This window comes from Lagopus muta, chromosome 1 (genome assembly GCF_023343835.1).
Source record: "Lagopus muta isolate bLagMut1 chromosome 1, bLagMut1 primary, whole genome shotgun sequence".
NCBI classification, from domain to species: Eukaryota; Metazoa; Chordata; class Aves; order Galliformes; family Phasianidae; genus Lagopus; species Lagopus muta.
Genome location: NC_064433.1, coordinates 183,665,582 through 183,693,064, shown reverse-complemented (window position 1 = coordinate 183,693,064; position 27,483 = coordinate 183,665,582). Strand labels below are relative to the sequence as shown.

The 27,483-nt window shown below is 41.8% G+C and overlaps 1 protein-coding gene across 2 annotated transcripts in view; it reads right to left on the bottom strand.

Annotated features, from left to right (window-relative positions):
• Positions 1-427: 427 nt before the first annotated feature.
• SESN3 (sestrin 3) overlaps positions 428-27,483 on the bottom strand; it is a 44,154-nt gene continuing 17,098 nt past the window's right edge. The window contains exons 2-11 of one of the 2 annotated variants that reach the window (XM_048937358.1): positions 21,103-21,168; positions 17,338-17,535; positions 16,839-17,021; positions 16,208-16,444; positions 14,534-14,681; positions 12,344-12,459; positions 9,776-9,966; positions 9,207-9,351; positions 8,221-8,344; positions 428-7,960 (exon numbers count right to left, since the gene is read on the bottom strand). In XM_048937358.1, coding sequence (XP_048793315.1) covers positions 8,258-8,344; positions 9,207-9,351; positions 9,776-9,966; positions 12,344-12,459; positions 14,534-14,681; positions 16,208-16,444; positions 16,839-17,021; positions 17,338-17,535; positions 21,103-21,168 — 1,371 coding nt within the window. In that variant the 3' untranslated portion in view covers positions 428-7,960; positions 8,221-8,257. Of the gene's footprint in view, positions 8,345-9,206; positions 9,352-9,775; positions 9,967-12,343; positions 12,460-14,533; positions 14,682-16,207; positions 16,445-16,838; positions 17,022-17,337; positions 17,536-21,102; positions 21,169-27,483 lie in introns of both variants that reach the window. The other variant, XM_048937349.1, reaches the window with a different exon arrangement.

Genomic DNA, 27,483 nt, shown 5'->3' with positions numbered 1-27,483 from the left:
AGCTGAAGTGTTGTGTTTGAAATTATGGCTTCTCTGGCAAGCAGTGTTAAAAAAACAGAGACTGAGAAGTACAAGGCCCAAACCCATCCCATTTAACAAAGTGCCCTGCAGCACAGTCCGTGGACTTCTTACTGGAAGAGAAACCTGGCATCCTCCTTTGGCATGACACAATGTCCATCACATTGCCATGTCCATGGAATCGCCATGTCCACTGCCTCAACCGCAGTCACCGAGAGCTGCAGATTGAAAAGACATGACCTTCAGCAAGAGCAATAGATTTTTCAGGACCTGTGTTTGCAGTACAGACCTGGACTAAAGACCAGGACAAGTACACAGAAGGGTGTAACACTTCCAGGACTAGAGCTTTCCCCAAGTGTTCTGCTGACCCCGTCCTGAGCACTCGGTAAATAAAGCACTGAAGAAGAGGCAGGTTTTATCAGTTTTATTTAACCAATGAAATTCCTACTGATAACAATGAAAGTAATTTCAGCAAGTATAAATGCAATACAGTTTTAAACAAACCCCATTGTTCCGTACCTATAAATAGATTTTTCAAAACCTCATAAAAAGTGCAGATTTGTGAATTGCTGTTAAAATGTTAATACATGATTCCTTTGTTTAAAAATGCATTTTTGTCTCTTAACTCACAAAAAAAGTTCCTTCTGCATCTGTTCAGATAAATTCAAGTCGGGTAACTTAAAAACTAAAAAAAAAAACCAAAATCACACGCACCAAAAAAAAATAAAAATAAAAAAAAAATCAACCCATCCCAATAGGTCAGTCTGTCCTCTGCAACAACAACAAAAAAAAGAAAAAAAAAGATATACCAATCAGCAAAAATAGAACAAAAAATGGTAAAAGCTGCTGTGGACACCCACAGTTCGCTCCTAGCAGCTGCCATGCCTTGCAGGCAAACCTCCGCTACAGCACAGACCCTGCAAGCTCTGCCCAGAGCTGAGGGCAGGCGGCAGCCCAAGGGACAATGTGGGGACGTGTCCCTGTGCCACCCATCGCCCAGCAGAGCAGAGCTGCAGGGGACGTGGTGGGACGGAGCAGCAGGATCAGAGCTTTGTCTCTCTTCTTCTGTCCCCAAACAGGGCAGAGCTGGCAGCAGCCACGGAACGAGGCGCTCCCCGTCCAGAGGGGAGAGCTGCAGTCAGCAGGGAGCTGCCTGCCTGCTGGGGTGGCCCCGCACCGTGCTGCTGATGGGAGGCTCAGACCAAGGCCATCTCTGGACAACCACCCGAACGGGGAGCAATTCCTGCCCTTAGCAGCCAGCCTTTGTGGCCGTCGGACCAGAAGCCCATCTGCGTACAGCAGAGAGGCCTGGGAGCTACGCTCCCCACCTTGGCCTGGCGGGCTGACCCAGCGCTGGGCCATCTGTCTGTCTGCCTGTCTGTCCCTCCTCGCCAGCAAGGCTTCCTCCACACTTGGGTTGCTGTGTGCAGAGGGGATGAAGTGACCTGCTGGGGCGAGGAGGGCCGGGCCTTGCAGCTATGGCCTGCGCAGGCATGGCTCAGCATGGCTGGGCATTGCCAGCTCCGCGCTGCCAGAGCTCCTCCTGCATGGACAGTGGTATTCCACCTACAGCAGGGTCTGTTTAGCACGAGCAGTTTAAAGTGGCTATGTTTATCAAGTTTGCTACCTTATGAATTTAAAAAAACAAAACAAAACAACAAAACAACCCCCCCCAACAACTATAAATACAAAGACTCTCACTCACCAGACGCTCGCAGCCGGTGTGAATCATAAACCGCATCAATATTCTGTTAAAAAGCTTATTCTACTCAAAACTATACATAGTACAAGAGATTGAAAAGTGGCAGTGGTGTACGGCCGCACTGCCCGCCCAGTGGCCCACAGTCAGGTGCTTCATAGAAATCAAGGAGTTACAGTAACAAAGCACGGGACTGCAGAGCCCATCACAGCTTCTGATTACACTGCATACAAAGTACCAAGGGAAACACAAAAAAGAACTGGTGTTAATACTGATGAATTAAAGAGTAACTATAAAGATCAAAACAGACGTTCACAGCATGCTACATATATTGCTCACAAACTTTTTTTTCCTTAAAAAAAAAAAAAAAAAAGAGGCTAATACAAAACAAGAAGTTGGCAGTCTGATTTTCAGTTACGTCAGATAGAAAGATAAAGCATATACATTCATTATATAGCTCTCCAGCAAAAGGAGAAAGGGTAAAACTGAGAGATTTCAAGTTTACAGAATTCCTATTTTTTTAAGCTACCGTTTATATCCAGTTCCGATCAATAGCTGTGGAATATTGGTGCCTGTGCCTCCTCACAGAGTCCCAGGGATGCAGCCTAGTCATTATGGTTTCCCTGTGGGAACATCTTTTTGCCCTGGATGCTGGAGTGTCTCATAGGAAAGCCGAATCATAGAACGGCTCAGGTTGGAGGGCGCCTTAAAGCCCACTGGTTCCAACCCCTCTGCCACGGGCAGGATTGCCATCCACCAGATCAGGCTGCCCAGGATCCCATCAACGTGGCCTTGAATGCCTCCAGGAATGGGGCATCCACAACTTCTCTGGGCCTCCAGCCCTCCGCAGCCCCACTGGCCTGGCAATGGATGAGGAGGGAAGCAGAAAGGAAGGCTGGTTTGCATCTGGTGGCACGGCATGAGCATGGAGTGGTGAATGAGGAGCATGCTTTATGCAGCCACATGAGAAAGGTTCCCTTCTGCTCTCCATCCGTGGAGTAAGAAAAGGAAAAAGCTTTCCAGAGCAGCTTGGGGTTTCATCCTTGAGAAAATCTTGGAAGAAGGTATTTCTTACTGCCTCCTCTACGCATGGAGATGCATATGAACCTTTCAGACACATCAGTGAAGCTTCTCTAACTGACTGAAGTGTCAACATCCTCCTGTACCAGCTGCATCCCCTCCAGAAAGCCCGTTTTTGATTCCTACAGCAAGAGCTTCTGCCTGTATATTCATCGGCAACTTAAATACTGGCTCTACCTACTGTAACAAGGGCAGAATTTGAATTCCTATCTTCCATGGACTCTGATCAACATCCAAATGTGTCTGCACCTCAAGTAACTAAGTTTGTAATCAGAGTTATCCCTCGAATAAATGAAAAACCCAAACCCATTTGTTCTGAAGGCCACCTGTGTCTGTCCAATTACGGGGAACGCAGCTTGGGAGGCCCTGTTGGTGCCTGCCCTGCACCCATCCACGCTGCACATGAGCAACTCAGAATTCCCATGACAACTCCCTGTAAGAAGCCTGCCCAGCTCCAAGGCTCAAACAGGTGTGTTTTGCCAAAGAAAGCATTCTGCCAGTGGATCCACTGGATTATTCCTCTAATTCCACAGATGGAACATGATGCAATACTAGCAAAAACTACTTCAATGTTTTAAGCAAGTACTAAGTGCCATACTTTACACTAGATTCATATTTCCTGCCCAGAAATAACCTGATCCTGGAATTAAGTGTTTCTGAACAGGAGAAAGGTCCTCTGAACTCAGCAATGAATGGTAATGTTAAGAAGTGCACGTTGTTTTACACTGTTTTACAGGGTTATGGCTGTAAGGCTGTCTCTGCAAGATTGCTGGGGGCTGTGAGTTAGAATGATAGGAAGCATGTAAGGTGGGGTGGTGGCAGCAGGCTGAAAAACAACAGGTTTTGCCCCTGGTGAGCAGCAGCAGAATTAAATGTCTACAAGAGAGATCTGATGTGCACTGAGTGGGCAGCTGCACGATGGCCTGGCAAGAAAACTTGCTCTAAGAAATAAATTATCACCGTTCAAGATGCACCTCCAGTTTCCTCACGTCACTGTGTATTTCCATCTCCCACCACTGTGATCCATGCAGTAGGTATGAAATGTCAAATTAATTTTCAACTGCAGATAAAAAGCTGCATTTAAAATTTCCAAAGGTGAAAAAACTGGTGGGTGCATCTCTTTAGACCACCATACCATGCTGGCTACATTAGGAAGAATAAATCTAAAGCTCAGGTGGGGAAAATTGACATTTTTGTCCAGCTCTTGGAATGACAGGTTAGTGGCAAACCAATTCTAACAGATATATTCAGATCAGTACTGGGAAAGTTCCCTTACTGTGAATTCAACCCCACCTCTATTTTGTGCAACATCATCCCTTATTTAGGGGAGAACAATCTGAACACCTAATAAAAGCATCTGAAAGAAAATCAGCTGAGTTTAAGAAGATCTGGAATACATTCACCTGGCCAAAACTCTTAAGTCCTGGCACAAGCTATCCATTTGCTAATGGCAGCTGATCTTTTCTGCAAGCAGAGGTGAAATAATCCAGCTCTTCAAAAAGGGAGTCCAAACTCTGGAATATGAACCTGTAATGCATGTTGATGTCCATGGAAAACACACATGCATGAGAAACAAAAACCTGTTTTGCAAGAGCATCAGCTTACAGTTTAACTTCTTTTGGAAAGACTGCTCTATTTTAAGCCTCCCCAAAAACCCATTTTGTTAACAATTGCTGCAAATCACATGGATCTGCTTCACATTATTCCCTCAATCTCTATGGAAACTGCTTGTATTCTGTTGATCGTAGGTGATTATCTTTAAAAATCTGACTCAAAAATGCAAGTGGGCACCTTGTAGAATTTTGCCGAGTGCTGAGTTGCTTAAATTCCCACTGAAATTCTGGCAACACGCTGCTCTTCCCCAGTCCCATGAAAGCATCTCTCAGCATTGCTATGAACAGAGCTACTACTGAGGAATCTGGTGCTGTGACCTTCTGCACTCAAGTGAGAGAGAAGCAAAATGTGTTCTTCTGTGTTCTGCTCTAATCTGTTCTACATTTGTACTGAGCTCTACATTTGTAGTTGTTCATAATCATGGATTTCCCTGTGCTTTAAGGACTTCTTTAATACACGGGAAAAGCTGATGTGGCAATCTGCTAGTTCTTAAAGCTGAAAGTACATCCTCTTCATTTTAATGAAGGCTTTAGGATTTTTGAACCACTAAAAATAAATCCATCTACAGCTTACCAAAATTTTCATAGGCTATCTCAACACTACTTTAATAGCTATCTCCCAAATTCTACCTTCGTTTAAAATAGTTTCTGCTCCAGCATGATGACACTCTTGTGATGTTCAGCTGTGGGCAGAATATTCTGGAAAATGCAAATGTTTCTCCCAATTAGTGTCTTTTCCATTTCTCTTCATTACCAAGAAAAAAAAGGAACAATTTCAGTGATAATGTACTCTATCAATCAGAACACACATTTTACAGTGATTCTGCAATGACAAGAAGCTGTCCCAGCTCAAAAGCTCCATTCCCTACTTACATTCCCTATGCTAGCTATTTAATTTGTACCTAACAAGCTTTCTCTTCACAGACAGGAGACTGCACACTTTGTGTTATGATGGTCACAGCTGGGATTTTGTGCACTAACATTAATGCTGGTAAATATCAATTCCAATAAAGGAACACAGATGGAGAGTATCTACACTTCCAACAATTACTGTACTCCCCAGAATAATATTAATGATCAAAGCGTGAAGATTCACATTCATGAGTGCTTTCAAAATGCAAAAAGTCCAAGAACACTTGCATGTGAAGATTTGGCACAGTGCGACCCAAAGCATGCATGAAGCACATGGTAGAACTGCACGACTTTAAAGAGCTATTCTGAACAAACGCCTATTAAAAATCATAAATCTGAGTATAAAAACGAAGCTCTAAACTGTTATGCTGTAAATGCCATACTCTGGAAAAAAAAATGCCACATGGAAAACATTTTCAGAAGTTTCAAGTTTGCTTTTAATATTAGAAAAAAAAAAAGGAATAGCAAACTACTTGACATTTCCTGCAGCGGAACGTCTCGCAGGCCATATGTGACTTGATATGGCACTTAAAGAAAAAGATTTCTGACTTACTACACATTTTATGGAGCAATCCATTTATGGTTTCTGTATTTCAAATCTGCTCGTGTACTTTGCTCAGAAGGCATCTGAGTTGGCAAGTATATTTCATAAGGAAAGAAGTAAAGGCACTCATGTTTCCAAACACAAAACCCAACCTACTCAAAGGGCCTTCGCATTTCTGAAGGGAAACTAAGAGGTCATATTCCTTACCCAAATGCAGTTTCACCTCCTTTCCAGAGCTCAGCTGTGCTTCTTGAGAAATACTTGACTTTTCAAAGCAAAGGAATTTAAAGTAGTACTGTACAGTTGTCATCACTTGGAAAAAGAAAGAAGTATTGCATGAAAAGGCCTCTCAGAAGACCTGCTGTATGCACAAAAGCCATTCGGTGTGGCCACTACAGTTACAATAGGTAGGAATAAGAAAGCTAATCTAAGTTCATATATCTTCATGTCCTAACGCTTCTGAGGAATCTCTGCAGTCAGCTATAAAAATAAACACATCTGATGTTTTACCCAGTGATCTCTCTAGAAGAGACTCTGATGCTGTCTATCAGATAGTTGTCTAAATAGCCAACATTACATTTCAGAAAAGAAAGAAAAATCACTGATTTCTTCCTCAAAAGCTTTCCACATGCAGGACCTGCAGCTGGGAAGTGCAGCCAAGTGTACAATCATTCAGCCTTCCCAGCTGGAGCAGATGGACAGAGCGGGTAAACCGACATGCGAAGTCACGGCACTGCCTCGGGAAAAGGGAAGCAAACCCATTTCAGATGCACACTGGTCCACGATTTTCTCAATGAAAAGTATGACTGCACCAGTAATATCATCATTTTTCAGAAACTATTCTGTCATCAACAGATAGAAATCCTGTATTATCTCCTAAAATACCACGGAATATTAAAAGTAAATCTATGCAGTGAGCTCTGTGTGTATGCAACGGAAAGAAAGGTCACTCTCCTCTAAGTACTACGGAAAGTCCAAACTGAGAGAAAAGTTTATGCAGTGACAACTTACATCCATCTGGGTAAGCTTAAGCATCTCTTTAGGCACTTCACTGGTTCATTAAATGCAATACAAAATAAAGCTATAAATATCAGCATTTTGTGCTCTTAAAACTAGTCAAAAGCAACAGAAACCAGCACAAAAGTGTGACATTTTTGGCAGCTTATTTCTTCCCTTCCCCAATATTACCAGTTGTCTAAGAATGCTTTGTTTTGGGGATGCTTTGGCATCTCAGTATCAGGTTGTCTTAAGCCACAAAAGCTAAAACAAAACTGCTAGGCCTTAGACAATAAAGAAATTTGGTTTTACAATTTCTTTATGGCTATAGAAGAAGGACACTTTAGCAGTGACATGATAGGGAAAAAAGCTTGCTTTTTTTAATATTGCACTTTTCTTTTGTTCACCCACACTAATGCATAGAAACTTTTTAAGCTTTGAACATTTCATGCTATGAAGAAGTTATGGGAAATAAATTCCTATACATCCAATACGACAGAACAGATACGCTAGCCTTCCTTTACTTTCCTTACTTAAAACATTGAGAAAGAAGAGAGTACAAGAACCCCACAACCCTATTTTTGGTCAGCCTGTATCAGCTTTATAGGTGCCAACTCAACAAACTGCAACGTGTGATGAGCATGGACATTGTAAAGACAACTGAGGGTGGCTGTCAGTAAAACAAGATTAGGCATGATTCAAACACAGTAAGTGTAGCTGAAATGGCAAATTGTGAGGGTTCTCCTCTTGGGAAGAGACACGATAAAGCAGATGACTTTTGCACTTCAGTAGCATGCTGTAGAATTTGTCATGATTAATTTCACATTAAAGCGTGGTCAAGGTTTGCATCCACATTTCACATCACCTTCAATTGCTGTAGTAAGACAGTGACTGGCAGGCAGTCTCCAGGAGACACAGAAGAATCCAGTGGGCAATTCAATGCAACACAGCACGTGCATCTCTGTCAGAGTTATGAGCTGGTGGCACGCTCTCAGAACAGGCAGAACCAATCTTCTGCTGGACTCCACTAAACTGAAAAATGATTGCTTGGAAAAGAAGTCTCTAAGCACTTCACTCCCTTGCTTAAAGAACAAAGCGCTAGAATTGAATATAATAAAAAGAGTTTTAGGATTCTGACCACCGTGCAGAAATCCAACCGGAAACAATGCAGAGTAGTGCTCCTCAGTGTTACTTTTGTTATCATTAGTAATGTTAAGCATCAAGAAAATAAAACACGTCATTGCACATTACAGCCGTCAAGAAACACGGCTTAACTTTGACACTATAGAATCGAATAACCTGATGCTACATCACAAACAGCTTCTGGTGTGTATCTATTTCAAAAGGTCTTTACATACTCAGTAAAAATTCCTTTACTCCCTCCCAGTGAATGCTTCAGGTTAAGTGACGAGTTATGGCACGAAGGGCGTACAGAAGTTCTGCTTGCATACGAGCTTCCATTAGAAGTAGATTGACGTGAACCTGTTAGAAATTAAATCAGACGTTCAGTTCACCGCTGAATGCAGGATCATTTATTTCATTTATTTATGCCACCATCTGGAACCTTTAGCAAAGCATCACGTCAAGAAATGAGGTCCTTTCTCCCTGCTCCTGCTGCAAGACTCCAGTTCCTTTTGGGACGATGTCCTACGAACTAACATTGCCTGCTTTAAGGGACCTTCAATCTGAAAAGTCCCAACAAAACCACTTCTGTACCCTAATGGCATAGCTCTTCAAGAATCATACTTTCTTTGGTTTTCTACCACTTATGAATGCCATATAGGAACATAGAATAAGGAACAATTTATACACCGGACAGGCAGGCCTGAAAGCACTGAACCTGTCAGGAAGTATTTAACTTAGATATATGAAGACATGTTGACAATTTCACTGATGAAAAGCACTGTGAAGATTATATTTATGTGGAGTAAGCTCTTTTTTGATCCACAAATCCAAAGCATTGGCATGGTTGACTGCATCTGCATCTGCATTCCCAAGTTTATCCACTTTTCTATTACAGATGTCAGTTCAACGTTATGCAGAAGTCACTCAAAGCAAGAAAAAACACAAAAAAAGATCGATACCACCAGCACACTACTAAGTATTTTCATAAGATTGATATTTAACATTCAATGAATTAATCTCATTTGTTTTTCTCTAGTTACAAACAGTTTGGGAAATACAGCCACTTTTAGGACTCACAGAATGATAGAATGGTTTGGGCTGGAAGTGAATTTAAGATCATCTAATTCTGACCCTCTGCTACAGGCAGGGAGTCACCACAGTTTCATCTATGAACAGCATGTGGGCCTCTGTGCAGCCAGTCTGGCTGTGCAACACGTACCTTCTCCGAGTGCTTGAACTGACGCCAGTAACTGTCGTACATGCGCTTGGTAGTTCTCTCTGGGTAGCAGGTCACTGTCTTTATGTAAACCTTCAGGCTGCGTTCAAGTAGCTGATTAACTTCTCCATAATCATAGTCATCATACCTACATAACAAAGGCAGGAATTCTGTTGGACAGGCATTCTTAAAAGCACGGTCATTTGCAGCATTAGATTCTGATCTTTTGCAACATTAAGTTCTTATGCTTAGGAATTCAAGCACTTGTTATATATGCTAGAATGCATTCTGCTAACAGAGGAAAGGCTCACTACTGGTATGCTGTCTTTTCTGAGCAGAGAATACAGGCTGGTTTCAACCCAATTCATAATCATTTATATGACTCATAATCATAATTCACTGGAAGTAAAAGCTTTACTGACACGGCAGAGAAACCACTCAACTTCCAGACTGAGGTACTACCTCCACCTCTACACCCAGAGTCAAAGATGATGCTTTTCACACCGTTCAATTTTCATTTGGTGCTGACACAGTTTTGAATGTACTCCTTAGCCAGGGGTTTTCTTCCATACCTGATTCCATACATACAGTGGACATAGTTAAATAAAGCTCTTCTTAATGTAGTTGTGTCAACATCTTCATGTGTTGCCATAGTGTTATATGTGAGGTTATACACCATCCGGAACTTTTCATCGAGGAGATGCCCGATGTCAGAATAAAGCCTGTTCACGAGGGAAAAGCCATGATTTTCCCAAGTATAGTCCTGCAGGAGAAAAAGGAAAGAAATAAATATACAAGGGATGTGAAGTCCCTGTGATTCTTTCAACAGCTCAACACTTTTTTGTTGTCTGTGAGTAGCTTTGCTCTCCTCCAAAGAATCTTTCATTTTGAATCTTTTGTTGGTATCACCTGCTCCATTCTGCCAGGTCTCCTTCTCCATGAGTCACATCACAACTGCCCATCTTTGGTTGGCTATCACCATCCTATGTGAGAAAAAAGCCCCAGCTTGTTCTGAAGTGCAGGGGCAATTTTTCACTGCTCTGCTGCTTTGACCAGTGCCATTCTGAACAAGATAGACTTGCAAAACTTAGAAATTTATTCCTCTAGGGGGTTTTAGTGCTTAACTCCAAGCAGAAGCAGAGTATGCACTTCCATCCAGGATGTACAATCACTGGGCAAAGCGCTGAAAAATCTTTGAACAAAGTAATAAAATCCAGGTCTTAGCCAAGCAGCTAGATTGCAAGAGCAAAAGTATGCCTGTTTGCACAAGGAATAGGAAATCTTTGCATGGTGATGGCATGGCATCAGCAGCAGAGGAGAATGACCCTGTATGCATTAGGGCAGCATACAACCACTCTCCATGTTGTGGTTATACAGAACATGTTAGTTTGCCCACATCCTTGGCAAGTGTTCTGTTACTCCATCACAGACTCTCTACAACTGAGGGCATCATCTCCACATCCTTCTCTTGCCTGGCTGTTTTCCAGAAGTACTGTGGGGCAAGGGCTTCACTCACTTGCTTTAGAGCTCATCTACCAGACTGAATCCCTGATTAGGACTAAGGGAAGTATCAAGAAGGATAACGTTCAGCTGCTTAAAACTGGAATTCAGTGACATCTGAAATGCTCCAGGTCCCACTTGACCTCCAGTTGCCAGTCCAAACAACCACAAAGTTTGGGAGCTATGCCTTATCTACCTGGCCCTGCAGAGATGTCAAGTACATCCAAGGGACATCACAAATGCTTCAAAAACAGAAACCCCAGGATGGGGCAAAGCAGTGCTTACTGACAACAGCTGATTTATAGCAATCGTGGTAACGTTTTAAGACACTCTGCTGTGTGTGAAGTACCTCTTTCTATCACAGAATTTAAATGCACAGACACAAATGATAGTCTTGTTTCAACAGAATAAGGTTTGGATTTATTGCAGAGTTTTGTGATGCTGCTTCAATTTAAGCAGCATTAATAGCAGAGTATTTGGATGCTGTGGGTATGTACATCGAACTACTTTGGAGTAGGCCACACTAATAAAGTTAAATTTCTAAGGTGACTCCTTTGAATATAGGCCAGAAGCTGTCTTGTTTATTTAAGAGCAGAGACATTTTAGTTCCAATTTCAACTTTGGTTGAGTTTTTTTCCATGGGAGCCTGCTGTTCCTAAAGTATTTAAGCAGTATGTTTGATTTACAGGCTCTGACTCTGCCTTATTCTTTTTGGCAGTATCTACTTACTTCAGACTCATATGAAGACCACAGAGTAAATTATCCAGACCAGCAATGGCTGCTATATAGCTAAATACATTTCCTGAAAGTGATCACAGATTTTTTATTTTAAAGTCTTGGATACATCTTCTGACCATGGAGTTATACTGCACCTACTGTGCTTTACTTGAAGTTCTCTGTTTCGGTTTAAGATTTCTTCCATTCCTTACAATTTATCACTAGACTGCTTATGAATCTACTCTATAACCTGGAACAGAACCATCTAGAAGGTCTCTGCTGTATCATATATTACACAGAGGCTTATGAGTCTGGTCATGGACAAAGATACCATATGTAAGACACGGTACAGACAGAAGACAGTTCTTTCAACAGCACTGAATATTTATATATTCATAAAGAGTCAGAAACCTCAGTGTTACAGTAATCATATTTAAGAACTCTTTTTCTTTTCAGACATTCAAATTTCAGTGCTGTGGTGCATCTGCAGGAAGGATTTCACCCAATCACTCTCACAGACACAGACAGATCTATTCACTGATAACTCAAGGCAGAGAGCACTTGAAACAAATGGCAGGAATAAAGTATTCTTGCAGTATGGTCTTTTTCACATTTGGAGGGACAGAAAAGGATTCTTTCTTTTTTACCTTTTGCTTTTATTCCAGACTAAATGATACGCTTTACAGTTTTCAAGTATTAATTCTGCTAATACTTGGAATACGACTGAAAATGAAATCTCCTCTTGTTTGAGATTTACAAATTGTAAAAGACTCATTGCTGGTAAATTTATAGAGGATTCCAAATTATTTAATGGACCATAACACGAAAAAGCACAGGTAACAAACATGCCCCACTACTTCACCTTGTCCTGCAATGACAGCTGCATATATCCTTTGAGCGAACGTGCTTTAAAGAGACGCTACCTGAGCTCTGAATGTTGGCAGATGGTCTTCTCCTCGCCGTGCAAAGTCTTTGTACCCAAACCCAGGATCTTCAACGTAGCGGGAGACATCTGTAGAAACTATTTCATCATCAAATGCTGTGAGAAAAAAACAGCAAAACGCTTTGCTTTAGGCAAGCACAGGAGTCAGCTCTGACTTCAAATTACCACTCTACTGCAGCTAGAAGGCAACTTAAAAATGTGCAAAGGAAAAGTGTGGTATGAAGGAAGGAAAAAAGTCCATCTTCATCTTCTACGGAGTCCATCCTTCTCCTGGAGTCCACTTATCAGCCTACACTGGACATCAAGATTACTTCTCCAAGATGGGAAGAGATAAGCTAAACTTCTGGAGAGGTCCTCCTCTTTCAGTTCACTTCTGAGACAGGCTAGGTATCTTAGACAAGATGAATCCTGTTAGTAAAGTTATTAGATTAGAATAAGAGACAGAAAAATAATCCTGTTGACAACCAGATTGTTATGCTGAGCAGATTGTGTATGAGCAGGTACAGTGTCCAGAATTACATCAGCTGTGATCTGTAACAACCCAGAACAAGAACAACAAGAGAGCAATGCAATTCTGCACTTGTAAATATCAACAGAAAATTACATGAAAGTGAAGAGCTCTATAGCACTGGCTGAAATTCTGCCAGAAGCCCCAGTAACCAGGCATCTTCAAAGAGCTCCAAAATGTGTCACTAAGCAAGTGTGGTTCACTATCAGGAATCAATCTTTCTCTCCCGAATAAACAGGTGGTCTGGTTGTGTAACTACCTTTGCAGAAGTTGACTACTGCATAGCTGACTGCATTTGACCCTGATGTTACAATCCTGGCCTGCTTCCACGTGCATCGACAGAACAGCTGCCATATGTCCACTACAAAGTCGGTTAGCCTAAGAATTGCAGAAGTGCTTTATCTCCTCTCTGCCTCATTAAACAATCAAAACATAACTGCGTAGGAAGAAGATTGAGCAGCATCTGCTAAAGCGAATCCTCAGTGAAGAATTTAACACCTGCATTCACACACCCCTCTCCCCAGCAGTGCTGGATTCCGTGGAAGGATACAAGACATGGTGCATGCAAACTCCTCACCTCAAACCCAGCAAAGGAAAGACTGGCAGCAACATTAGCAAAAAAAATCCCTCCTAGCCCAAACAACACCTCATGCTTAAAAGCCTGAGTGGCAGAGACTTCCAGAAGTCCCAGTTTGAAAATGAAACCGCAGTGGGTCTCAGTTCATCAACACAGTTGAGTCTGTCTAAGTGAGAATGGACAATGTCCGCTTCTGAACATCCAACAGTGATGTTGGTGGAAATCTGCCTCAGAGCTTTTGGACATTCTTAGAAAGCCACAAAACAATCAGTGCCAACTCACAGAACTCTTCCTCTCTTTTGGGCTTGGTGCACAAAACCTGAAGTACTTCAGATGTGTTTGTTCTGGCTTGTATTCTGAACAAGAAGAAGCAATTCACCACTAGTGCATATTTTTGGCTTTCTTACCAGATTCTCTTTGAAGCGACTGATATCATTAAATTCATACTGTCCATACAGTTTGTGACATTTTATGAGTTGTTCCTCAAAGAGATAAAGCTATGATATTCAGGCAACCCCTAACATAAAGAGATGGCTGGAGATTCTGACTGTCTTAACAATCTTCTTAAAATGCTTTGGGAAAAAGCACTGGGAAAAAAAACCTTGGTGTCAGTGCAGAATACTTCATTGCATCATTTGTTAGAAATGAAAACTGAAATAGTCTGAAATAAACTGAACGCTAAGCAATCTCTGACATCATACCAGTAACAGAAAAGCACAGAAGAATGATCACTAAAAACAGCAAGTTAGAGAGGAGGCATGAATGAATAAATCTGAAAACACAGAGCATATAAAGAAAGTGGAGTTTACATTCAAACTCCTACAGAAACCTATGGGTTTTTTTTGTTTTATTTTTCTAAACACACAAAAGCTAAATTTCAAGAAGCAAAATGGATGCTGGTATTTGCCAATAAGGAAAGGTTAAAGAGATGAACCAAGTGAACCTTACCACGCTTTTACTAAGCCAAGATCCAGCACAAAGAAATGGGCAAAAATGCTGTAGGCATTGAACTTTACTCTTTGTTTATTTTATGCAAAGCCCCCAAAAATCCAACTTAAACTGAAAAAGCATGAATACATAAATACCTCCACTAATTACTAGCAGACTCTCCTTCTTCTCCTTCTCAAAGCGAGTGTCCATTTCTTCCTGAGAGGCTTCTTCATCCTCTTTATCTTCTTGCAGCCTCTTCATCCTCTCCATCAAGGCCTCCAGCTCACTTAAGGAATCTGCAATCTGCAAAAACATCAAGACATTCTTTAAAATCAGAAGACAGACAGTGTGTCATCTTCACAGTTCATGCTCAATAATAAGCGTTCTCAAAAAAAAAGAGCAGCAAATATGAAAGCTTAAGCCAGAATTCCTCGTGTAATACAGAGTGTAGACAAACAGCTTTCAGAAAATCAGGAGAAGGAAAGAGGTAGGTGTTGCTCTCAGCTATCACAGCACACTGCAGCACGATTAACAGTGGAAGAGGCAGTGTTTGAACATGGAAAACACAGTTGCTTAAAGTGCATTTTCCCCCATTAAGATTGCTCAGGAAAAGACAGCTAAATGCCCTACATGCATACGAAGCCACCCTTTATGGTACTTTTACTCAATCTACTGGTAATACAAAATATCTTACTGAGGAGATACAGCGCAATACAGGAACACAACCTGAGACAGAAAAACAGAGTTTTCCTTTTTTTTTTTTTTTTTTAATTGCTATCCATTCTGTGTGCTCAGAACAACTATGACATGGAGCTTTTTTCTTGTTCTTGTGTGGAAAACTGTTCTCTTCAACAGAAATACATCAAAGTTTGGAGCCTGGTGATCTGCATTCACCATTTTCCACAAGGTGAACTGCCTGGTCTTTCTTTTCCACCTTTTCTTCTTGATTCCAGCTTTCTGCCCCTAACTGTGAATGTCTCTCAGTGTAGCACTGCCTGCTTACCAAGCTACCTACAGCCAGCAGCAGCCCTCTGCCCACTACCAGTGCAGAGTAACACATCCTGCTGATTTAAGCTGGCATGTCTTACAGCCCAAAAACTTCGCTTCGGATGCGCTAATGGAACTGATGGATCACAAACTCACATTGCAAGCTGACTGCTGGTTTGGAAAAATGCATCTACTGACTCTGCTCACAATCCTTATATTCCATAAAGGAGATGGGGCTAATTCACCAACTGATATTAATTCAAGGACTTTTCTTCAAAGGCAATTTTAGGAAAAATAATGCATTTATGTTAAGTCCTCTCTTGGTTCACTCAAGACCAGAACACCTGCGTGAAGAACCATGCCATTTATTTCAGACATTTCCTCTCAGCCACATGGAAGTGTTTTTCAAAATCAACCTGCTTTGTGATCACAGACCGTGAAGTCAAAATGAATAATGCGACCTCTGCTGCTTTCTTCCCATTTCTTTTTTCATTCCACATGGTCGGAACATGGGTAACACCGTGTTCTTATCAGTGATACGCCATCTGCAGACACTGGCACTTTAAGTTTCCAACTGGAAGCATAGTTTTAGTCTTGCTCAATGGGTTGTGAGATTAGCTATTAAAATCACATTACTTTAACTATCATCCTCTGTTTCAGTGTGGTTTTGAAAAGGATTACACAGCAACTGCTAAAGCTAATGTAAGAGTAACCAGACCCAAGCATTTCAGAAAATAGACAAAAACTTTCAAACTACCCTGAAATTTAAACAGGAAAGAATGGAAGAAAGCTTTCTAATGCAAAACAGAGGCAAGCAAAAAGAATCTTCTTGCAACACTAACCCCAAAGTTGCTACTTGTGAGGGATGCATTTTCTATGTTGTTGTCATTGGCAAGATCACAGACACAGAAGTTGTTGACTGCTATAAGTCTGACTCCATTAGATGTATCCGGATCTCTCTCTGGATTAATGCCACTACCAAATACAAAACTTGCCAAGGCATGATAATGTGCCAACAGGACAACAGCATGCACCAGTTCAGGAAGAGACCAATTATTTTCCCCAGTCTTGACAAGTTTCTGAAATGAGAATAAAAAAAGTGTAAATATAAAATTTCTTTTGGCCCCCAGCTTTTGTATAAGATGCTATGCATGACTTTTAAAAAGGGATCAATTCCTTTCTTCCAATAAATACCATACTCCTCTCGCACACAAACACTCACTAGATTAAAAGAGAGAGGCCTGATATATCACCTCGATTCTCCCAGGGTTATTTTAGTCATTGCTACTTCTAAAAACTAAATCTTGTTGCCTTTGTCACACAGCAGAATTTATTGGCTTATTCGATGCTCTAGAACTTCCCTGAATGTTTTAACTCAAGGTAAAAAAAAAGTCTAACCAGACACAGCTTAGCTCTCAGCAGTTCTTATTACTGGACATTTACTGCTATTACAAGGCACAATTCAACAGGTACCTGAATGTGCTCTTTCGTGATCAGCCAGGGCCGGTGTGCAAGGAGTTTGTTTATTTCGTTCAGATTTTTCAGCCTTTGGGGAATGTATTCTAAACCGTTCAACCATTCTGCAATCCCACCAGTCTTCAAAAACTCATCAACATGCATATTTATTAGGTAGGAACACTGATGTCTGGCAGCGGCCTAAGATAATTAAACACAGAGGGAAAAGATCAGCACATTAGCGAGTAATGTGATTTTGTTGCAGGTAGAAACAGGATATTAACACAAAACAAAAATACAATTTGATTGCAAAGGGCCATGTTTTATATTGCAAAGCATTTCTACACAGTAGGGAGGGTTCTCCTGTAAGTGTGATTACTTTGCAACACAAGCTCTAATTGAGGTTGCAGGGGATCTCTAGAACATACTAGCATCTTCTTTCTAAAGGCTTCCTTTTTCTTTTTTTAATAAGAAAGTCAAGGTCATGGGAGAAAATGGCTAGCCCATTGGTACATACCATTATAGCAATGTAGTGCCTATATGGCAAAGGAAGGGGCCCATCCATGCGCAGCATGTAGAACTGGCTGCGGAGGAAAGACTCCAGGTACTGCGTGTGGATACTCATGACCTGTGTGATGTTGTCCAGGCGGCCAGATGTGGAGTATTCTTCCACAAGAAGATTAGTACGTTCATCCAAACCATTTGCTTGCATCACCTGCAAAATAAGATGGAGAAACTTAAGATACTGGAGAGAAACATACTGTAGTATGAAATGTTGGCTTGTGTAAAAAACTTCTGAAGATCTAGATGTATACATGTGCCTGTTAATAAGTGAACATGCACACAGATGTTACTCGTATACTGAGCACCATATGACTGCTGTTCTAGTAACTGACTACAAAAACCCAGAATATTTCTGCAGAGCTTTCCAAAATGGCTAAACTCTCAGATGCTTCATGTAAAATTTGTGTTGAGACTTGGAAGTGAGCAAAAATGGAAAGTAAAGTCTTTATGGATGTCAACCTGCAGAGACACACACTACCCAAACACTCAGCCCTAAAACCAATTTTGAAACTAATGGAGAAGAGTGGGGTTACGTAACCAAATTACAGAAACAGCCTGGCAGTCTACCACAGCTGGGTTTGTATAATTGAAGAGGAGATCAAATGCTAATTTGTCTGTAACATTCAAGTATTATTTAGAATAGGAATTTAATGCTTTCTTTAAACAAAAGCTGTTCTTTAATTATTCCAGCTGATCCAAACCTTGGGCACAAGATGAAATGAAGCAGTACAAGCAAGCAGCTCTTGAACTGCAAGCCCTGACACAGTATTAGTACTATTACTCAGTGTTTATCATCAAGAACTGCCATTTTAAACATGTTCACCATTGAAGCTACAAGCAAAAGGCTAAAATACCCAGCATTTATTCTGAAATAGCACAGTTTTAGACGAGCCAGCTTACTGCTGCAAGCACTATGAAATGGGAAGCCATTTTAGCAGATTTACTGTACAGAGACAGAAAACGTGCCTAAAACCAAGAAGACACAACTCTTGCTGAGCAACTCCATTCAAAGTATGTTTTCCTTCTTGGCGATGGGCTGATGAACATATTGTGTACCAAATCTTCTTCCACCAAGCTGGGCCAGGGCAATCCCAGGTATTTATACAAACTGGGGGAAGATCTCCTTGAGAGCAGCCCTGTGGAGAAGGAGGGGGTCCTGGTAGACGAGAAGCTGGACATGAGCCAGCAGTGTCTGCCTGCAGCCCAGAAGGCCAACTGTGTTCTGGGCTGCGTTAAAAAAGGGGTGGCCAGCAGGGACAGGGAGGTGATTGTCCCCCTCTACTTGGCTCTTGTGAGGCTCCATCTGCAGCACTGCGTCCAGGCCTGGGGCCCCTGGCACAAGAAAGGTGCAGAGCTCTTGGAACAAGTCCAGAGGAGGATCACTAAGATGAGGGCTGGAGCACCTCTCCTATGAGGAAAGGTTGAGGGAACTGGGCTTGTTTAGCTTGGAGAAGAGAAAGCTGTGGGGAGACCTCAGTGTGGCCTTGCAATATTTGAAGGGAGTGTATAAACAGCAGGGGGAACGGCTACTTACAAGGGTGAATAGTGATAGAACAAGGGGGAATGGTTTTAAACTGAGACAGGGGAGGTTCAGGTTAGATATGAGGAGGAAGTTTTTGATACAGAGGGTGGTGACACACTGGAACAGGCTGCCCAAGGAGGCTGTGGATGCCCCATGCCTGCAGGCATTCAAGGCCAGGCTGGATGTGGCTCTGGGCAGCCTGGTCTGGTGGTTGGCGACCCTGCACATAGCAGGGGGTTGAAACGTGATGATCATTGTGGGCCTTTTCAACCCAGGCCATTCTGTGTTTCTATGAACATACCACCTTTCATTTCTCACGACTGTATTCCCAGTTTGAATTTACGGGCCCACAGACAAAGTGGAGAAGCAGTTCGGCAACCCCGTTATTATTGTGTGCGTCACTCCTCACTATTACAGCTTTCTTTGCTTTGCACCAGAAATCATGTCAATTTGGTTTTTCTCTGGAACATTTTTGCCATCAGTGTTTTATTCATGAGTTAGAAATCAGTCTATGTCACTTAGTTTTTTACACCCCTCACTCCATTTAAGGAATCCCCCAATTTCTTCAGCAACTTTACTTTCCTGATGTGTAAGAGACTTTTGTCTCATGCAGCAGTTCCTTGAGGAAATTCTACTTTTCAGCCTGCTGTGTTGCTGGTGTGCTGTTCTCCAGCTAGGCAGGAATTTTCCATCTATCTTAGCAGAAGTTAAAGAGAAAACATTCTGCTGACAAAACTGAAATACACTCCTGTAGGACTGCACTGTTGCAATACAAGGCGCAGCAGTATGCAGCATTATTGCTTCCAAGATTTATCCCTATGTATATTGCAAATCTCTTCACAGTGCACATGTACTTCCTCCTCATTACCTGCCCATATACATCGTGAAAATAAACCAAACTTTGATAAGACCAGTGTTTTTATCAAACTTTGTGAGACAATGAACATATGATCAGGCTCTAACCACAACTTTACTACCTACTATGTTACTTAATGTCACAGAATGGGGGAAAAAAGCAGTTGTTTGCTCAACAAACAATATTTAAAATTGGTTTATGATTCTGAGTAACTTTTCATTCCCTCAGGTAGAGGGAGGTTCCAGCCCTGAGTTACTGCTGCTCCTTTCTGGAGAAGACTCAGTGCTCTCCTGTACCCTTAGCTAGTACCTACTACCAAGCGTATCAGTTGTAAAATAAATTCATTGAGAACCCACTCAAAATGTTGTATGCTGTTATTTTAATTACAATCACATTTCTCCTTTTCATGCAATTTTTCTCTTAACAAGACAAATATACATAAAGGAAGTACTTCTCACAAGCTGGGCTGGCTGAAACTCATTCTGCTTCCTCTTTCTCCAGTCTGCAAGGCTCATTTTGATATTTGTTAGGTCTTTTTTTACTTCATTATATTTCTTGTTGCCAGGCTTTACACTTACTCTGTTTTTAGATTCACATCTTCGCCATGTATAAACAGAGACTCAGAGAACAGCAGATATCTTACCTTTCAAAAATTTCTTTTTGGCTCTTATAGCATGTGAATGATCTGCTTTTACTAAGTATTTAAAAGCAAACAAAAAAAAAGGCCCTATTTTTATAATCTGCCATCCCAAACAATTTGTCAATCAATAAATAATACTCTGTGAAGATTAATTTCAGGGCAAGGGAACTACTGCACAGGAAAGCTTCTATTTACTGTGGCAAGGTGCAAATCAAGGTTTAAGCTGAACACTAAATCATGCACAGAAATCTTCAGGCTGAAATCAAACTGTTCCTTTCAACCATAAATTCTCTAAAGAACCACAGTTACAGTCTCAGAAGTTGGTCATATTTGTAGGCTGACTTAAACTGAAGGTCAGGTACTGCCCTGAGAGCTATATAATGCTCTGTTGCAGTACGGACAGGTCCCCCCTTAGGCCTGACATTAACAGAAAGAACGGATCATCCCCTGTGGAAAGAGCAGAGCAGCACTCAGGGCTGGCATGGGGAGCATGGGCAACTGCGAGCAACTCCACTGTCAGCACATGCAGGAAAGGGCAGCTTGGCTCTTATCTGCTAGAGCTTGCTCCTCTTAAACCATTCTTGTTGCTCCCAAAGGGACTCATTCAGGTTCCCCTGGGCAGGCAGGATGGTAAAACTGTTCTTCAGTATTTCCATGCTAAGAGTCACCTCACACTCAGCCCAGCTAACTGCAAACTTACCTCATTCTCAGGTATAAAGGCACTTGGTCCTCTTGTTAATGGTGGAGAGACTTGGACTCTTTTTTCCTGCAGAAGAGTCATGCAATTCAATCAGTTTGAGGAATAATACATTAGCCCACTTTATCTTGCAAGTTAGATCTAAAGGCCTTGGCTTGGTTCTCTTCCCAAGGCCACCTGCATGCTTTACAGTCAAGTACACAAGAAGCCATCTCCCCACATTGGATTTGCATCCCTTGTGCTTTGCTCAAACAAATGGCATGAATTTTGGCAAGGCCAAAAAGAAAATTACCGGTCAAATTAGAGATATGTGGACAACAACAATAAAAAATGTGGCACAATGCTAAAATTGGCAATTTTCTGGATTGAACAGGAGTTTTGAAAGCAAAGGGGGAAAAAAAGCTGTCCTTACCACTATGTGCACAAAAGCCACATCTGAGAAATTATAATCGAGAAGCCATTTTCTTCAGTGTAAGAACCTAATCAGATTCTAAGCATTTAGCAGAGTACATGCACTTGTTTTGCCAGTGGCTTGAAAAGCCCAGTCACCCTCCAGATACACCAGCAAGGCCCAGGTAAAGACTCCATCCAAAAACAAAGACAAAAATACTATGTTGTTCAGTTGCCAAGTCCAGAAAAGAACAAAGCATGCCATATACCTCTTGGTGTGCCAATTGCAGCTAGAAGAAGAGCTGGAGCCCAACAATTATTACATGTTCTTTGATAATAGGCAGAGATTAACAAGAGCAAGCGGACTTCTTGTTTAATAGTGGATAAGAAATGGAGTTGTGGAGACTTTCAATCTGTTGCCACTGACAAAGAGAAGCTGGGAAGGGACCTGCCTCTCTTCTTTGCTTCTTTACAGCTGTATCCCATGTAACTGCAAACTATGGTTGTGCATTTCTTCAGGTCGCTAATGACACTGCAGCAGAAGTCACTTTTAATAAGTTACCCATCAACAGCAGTATCAGATCTGCATGGCAAATATTTCATGTCCCAAGCATAAAAGTCTGAGGTTTTCCATAACAAATGACCATTAAATACCTCAGTGACTCTACCTGGCAGGCTTATGTATAGCGGCCACATACACAAAGATCAGTGCGGGTCTGAAAGTGCCACAGATGTACACACAGGGAAATGAAGACACTAGAAATGCGTAACTGTTCTGTGTCTTCAGAACATCCTTTCCCTTTTAAATTAGAGTATGAAAAAAAAAAAAAACCATGCAAAAATCAGCAGTGATTATTCAGGAAAGATGTTCCAAAACAAACTCTCTCCTGACAATTAAATTTGTTACTTTGGAGTAATTAGCTGTTAAATGATGAAGAATGCAGTCACGCATGCTTTCGCTCGTTTTCTGAACTGAGCAGAATCCACTGCGTGAAAACAAGTAGTCAGGAGACAACTCACTGTGACCACTGCCTGCTGTCACAGCCCCACAGCATTGTAAAATACTCCTTATGAGTCACACGTAACACATCTATAGTGAAAAAAGTACAGACTGGGTATCTGCCCACATAACTTCTTCTCCATACAGCTATTCAAGGCTCAGAAGGTTTCTCTTAGTTTTAAATGCTTGCTTTTGCCAGCAATCATCTTGGTCAACCTTCAAAAAAGAAACGCTTTCCAAGATTACTATTAATGGTGTACATCACTGGTTTTAGGAAGGGTTTTTGGACATCAAGTCTTTGAAAGCCTTCATTTTGCATCAAATACCTGGAAGAAACAGTTTGTGTGAGGGAGATAACAGCCCTTGGCCAAAGCGCAGGTTGAAAGCAGAGCTGAATCACTGTATCAGTGCCCTCTGAGCTATAGCCCACTTTGCCAGACTGCCCAGTGGGTCATCTAGGTCAGACCGGAGCAAAAAAGAGCACTGTTATCCTACTTTTAAGAGGCTACGACCTCCATTACCTACTTTCCCCATTCAGCATGGCTGCCTTGAACTTTTTCTAGTGGTGTAGACTATTCCCTTCTAGCAACAGAAAATATTTTGCTGCCTCTACACCAAAGCTTCTGTTTTACTGAAACCGGTTAACACAAGCTCATCATCATAAGAGCAAATATGATCAAGCTGTACAAGTTCTCAGGACGCTATTAATAAAAACATGGGAAGTTTGCAACCACTAAGTAAGATAACAGTGGCTTTGTTGAACTGTAGATGAAAACCACTTCTCCCGGACAAGCTGTATATAAGTAGGGATTTAAAACCTACCCAATATGGGAATTAGCAAACAATGCTTCAGATATGTGGTCCTTCAAGATGAGACATTCTTGCAAAGCTTTCTGTTTCCCAAGAAAAGCTGATTCAATTGCCTGCTCAACTCATCCTTGTATGTTACACTGGCTGTTGCAAAGTAAGTCAAGTGGGGTCCCAAATATCTTATTTGAAATTGGATTCTTATGCTAAATGAACCAAGAACAGGTTGCTCAGCAACCAAGATACCATATGCACATCCATGAGCCATTTTCTGCTATTCCTCTATCAACACATTCTTGGAGTATGAATACGTGATCTTAAAAGCTTGTAACCAACATCATTTACATTAAAATTAAAAGAATCTTTTTGGAAGTGCTGATGAGGAGAGAGAAAGATAATGAAGAGCTTCAAAGATGAGAAAGGAGAACCAGGCCAGGGAAGGCTGCTGGGAGAAGGCTGCTGCTTCTTGGAGAAGGCTCTGGGGAGACCCCGCTGCGGCCTTCCAGTACCTGAAGGGAGCTCATAAGCAGAAGGGGAACTCAGGTTTTGCACTATCTGATAGTGACAGGACAAAGAGGAATGGCTTTAAACTAAAAGAGAGGAAATGTAGGTTAGATGTCAGGAAAAAAAATCTTTATTCAGAGAGCAGTGAGGCCCTGGCACTGCTGACTAGATAGCTGTGCTGCCCCATCCCTGGAGGTGCTCAGGGCCAGGTTGGATGGGCCCTGGGCAGCCTGAGCTGGTGGGGGGGGGGGGGGGGGCAACCAGCCCATGGCAAGGATTGGAAGCCAATAATTAAGGTTCCTTCCACCCTGAGCTATTCTATCATTCTATGAGATGGGGCCCAATTCATGCTGAGGTGCAAGCTCCGCAGTGGCCTGCTGTGGTGTGACGGACACACTAACACACGTGTTTGCAGAAGAGCTGCCGGAAATCACAAAAAGACAGCCCTGAGTGGGTCTCATCCATGACTTGCTTTCTGTCCTTAAGCTGCACTTCGTCATGAACTAAACACCGAGAATTGAAAGGTTGTGAAATGGATCTATTTTTCTTGTGAATGTGCAATTCACACTCAACAGTGGGAAGCATCTTCCTCCTTGGACGTGATCTGCCAAAGCCAATACCAAAGGCTGTACCTTGTGCCAGGACAGGAGGCAACAGGCACAAACTGGAACACAGGAGGTTCCCTCTGACCACCAGAAGCATTGCTGAGCTGCCTCGGTGAGGACAGGGCCAGAGCTGAGAGCATGGTCCAGAGCCACACCTGCGAGCTGAGAGTGCAGCCGGCCTGCAGCAGCCCTCCTGTGTGAGCCTGAATTTTAAAGAAATTCAACTTCTTCCTCTTCGCTATCACATGAGTCACTGTGTCCTGAGGCTGCAAAGAAATGACTATTTTTAGCAAGCTGTAAAAGGAGGTTAATTTCATTTGAAACAGAAGAAAATGGAGCCATTATCTGGCAGGGCTGATCAAACAGCTGGCTTAGAAAGCCCTTTTTTTTGAATACCTTTTTTTGAATACTTTTTTGTCGAATATTATCATCTTCCAGTAATTTTGCTGCCATCTAGCATTTCTCAGGAACTTTGTTACTTCAATTCTGCGATCTCTTTCCTTATGAACGTGCAAAGCACAGGCTGGTGCAGCGTTTGGGGCGTATGGAAGCTCTGCACAGAAGCTGTGCATACAAGCTAACTCATCCTGCACATCAAGATGGTCAGGCTGTGGGGTGGAAACCAAATCATTGGAAAGAAACGTTTTGTACCTCATGAGGGAATTCTGCAACTTCTCAGCTGCCAGAACAGCATGAGTGGCTCAGGACGGCTGGTGAAAGGCTGAGGGCCATCACTTGCACAAAAATCACCAGAGACATTGGGGCAATAAATAGCACTGGATCCCATACGCATACATCCCAAGGGCATCCCAAAATTACTTTCTCCTGAGGTGTAAACTTTTTTTTCCCCTTGGATAAGCAGGTATAGTAGTGATGGAAGGCTAAGAAAATGTACTTTCTACTCACTGTATTTACTGACTTTCTCTAATACTTCTCCCATACTGTGGAAGCCAAGATGGGTTTTATTTCTGACTTTAAGCCATGCTTGTGCTGAGGTTATCCTTCTCCAACCACCTCTTAGATTCTCCACTGGCATTCAGCTAATCATTACCTATTTAAAAAAACATGAATGATATGCCCTCCCACCTCCTGCTTAATACCCAGGTTGTCTAATGTTCTGCTTCATGTCTGCTCTCCAATGCTTCCAAAAGAGCAAATACCATCCACCCTCTGCCCTATTACTCTGTTCTTCCACTGCTTTACGACACTTCTTCCTCAGATGCTTCCCTCTGCCAAGGCCATTCTCTGACCATGCACAGAATGTACCTTTGGAACAGGAAAGTCTCCATAGCTTTCCTATTCCACAGAAGTACAAAGAGTCAATGAAATCTCTGTAAGTTCAATAGTCTTCATCTGCTCCTTTTAAGAACTTTTCTTTCTGGATTTTACTCCTGCATTATTTTTTCCCCTTTCTCTTTTGCATTTTCCAGGTACTTTGTATTAATCACTTTTTATACTTCAAAGTTCCCAGCATAGGATATTATAAACGCTTCTAGCTTTGGATTATTTACCCATTCATGTTTTACTGTCTCCCCATCATAAAATCATAAAAATCATATACATTTTCAATTCGATTTACTACACTATTAAGCTACTCTGTATTCTATATTGAGCATGCTGAGAATCTGTTCATTAGCTATCCAGCAAGTGCCCTTTAAGAATTTCTCACAGCTACTCTATCTTGTGAACATTACGTTCATTTATAACAAAAACCCATACTGTCACTGCTGCCCACTGTGCTTCTACATCCACGTTGTACATGTGCCTCTGCTTGCTACTTAGAAGGAATAATACACTAAAAAATTCAAATATATTTGACAACCAGGAAGTTCTCTGACATGCTGGAATTTTAACTGCAGAATAAAGCTTTGCTTTTTTTTTCTTTGGCAATTTGACATTGTCCAGTCAAGAGCATTTCTCGTTTTCTCTCTGAGATCTTGAAGGAGGGAGTAATACATTTTCTCATTATTCCATCTCAATAGCTACTATTCAGAAGGCTGCTCTTTGAACGAAAAATAATTTAGTCGGTTATCTCCCAGTAATCCTACAGCTGCATCTTCCAAGTACCAAGACTTGCTGCTCTGAAACGTCATTATTTATAGCACTAACAAAGTGCTTCAGCTCTTGGTCAGCACTTGAAGAAGTTCAGCCAATTCAATATGAGTTTTCTAATAGCTTCCTGGACTCAATTTTTTTTATTAATAGTCGGTCAGTCTTGGATGTACTGCAACAACATCCAGCCATAAGCTTCATCTTTCCCTCCTTTTTCATAGATTTTTAAATATTCTTTTGCATTATCATCTTCCAGTAATTTTGCTGCCATCTAGCATTTCTCAGGAACTTTGTTACTTAAATTCTGCGATCTCTTTCCTTATAACACACACCAGCATCTGAGGAAATAACCTGAAGCTGAGGACACCTATATTTCATTAGGACACCTATACTGAGACGCCTCCATTTCAGCAAGGAGCCTCAACTCTTTTCCCAGCAGACAGCAAGAGCAAATATGGCAGCATTAAAAAGCAGAGTTGAGGGCCACTCAAGTGTCCCTGGGGTCTCCTGCCTGGCACAAAGCCACCACACCAGAATGGGCTTCCCACAGGCCTGTACCGTATCTATTAATCCCTGTGGATACTCTCAGATATCTTAAGTGGTACCCAGTGTCTACACTGAGATCATGGTACTAGTTATGGGTCGCAGAATGCAGTTCATTACCAGTGTGCCAAGTCAGCTGCTGAGCCTGGCTGGCTACACTGTGTGTTTGAATACTGAGGGTACAAGTGGGAAACTGGTTTTAGGACTCCTTGTATGGGACTGAATCATCCCGAAGATATCAATTTCAGCACAGCCTCTCGTTTATCTTACAATTCTTCAAAATGGAAATATACTCATTCACTCTCAGACTTGATGCTGTAGAACCCTACTTTCTGGATTCAGCTTTGTGTACACAAACACATTTTAGTTCACATGGCACAGGCAGCATTATTTGCTGCTTCTGGTTAAGACTTTACCTCCACACTGGATCCTACTGTCTGTTACTGCTTACTGAATACATTGGATACATTTCCACTTTTGGCT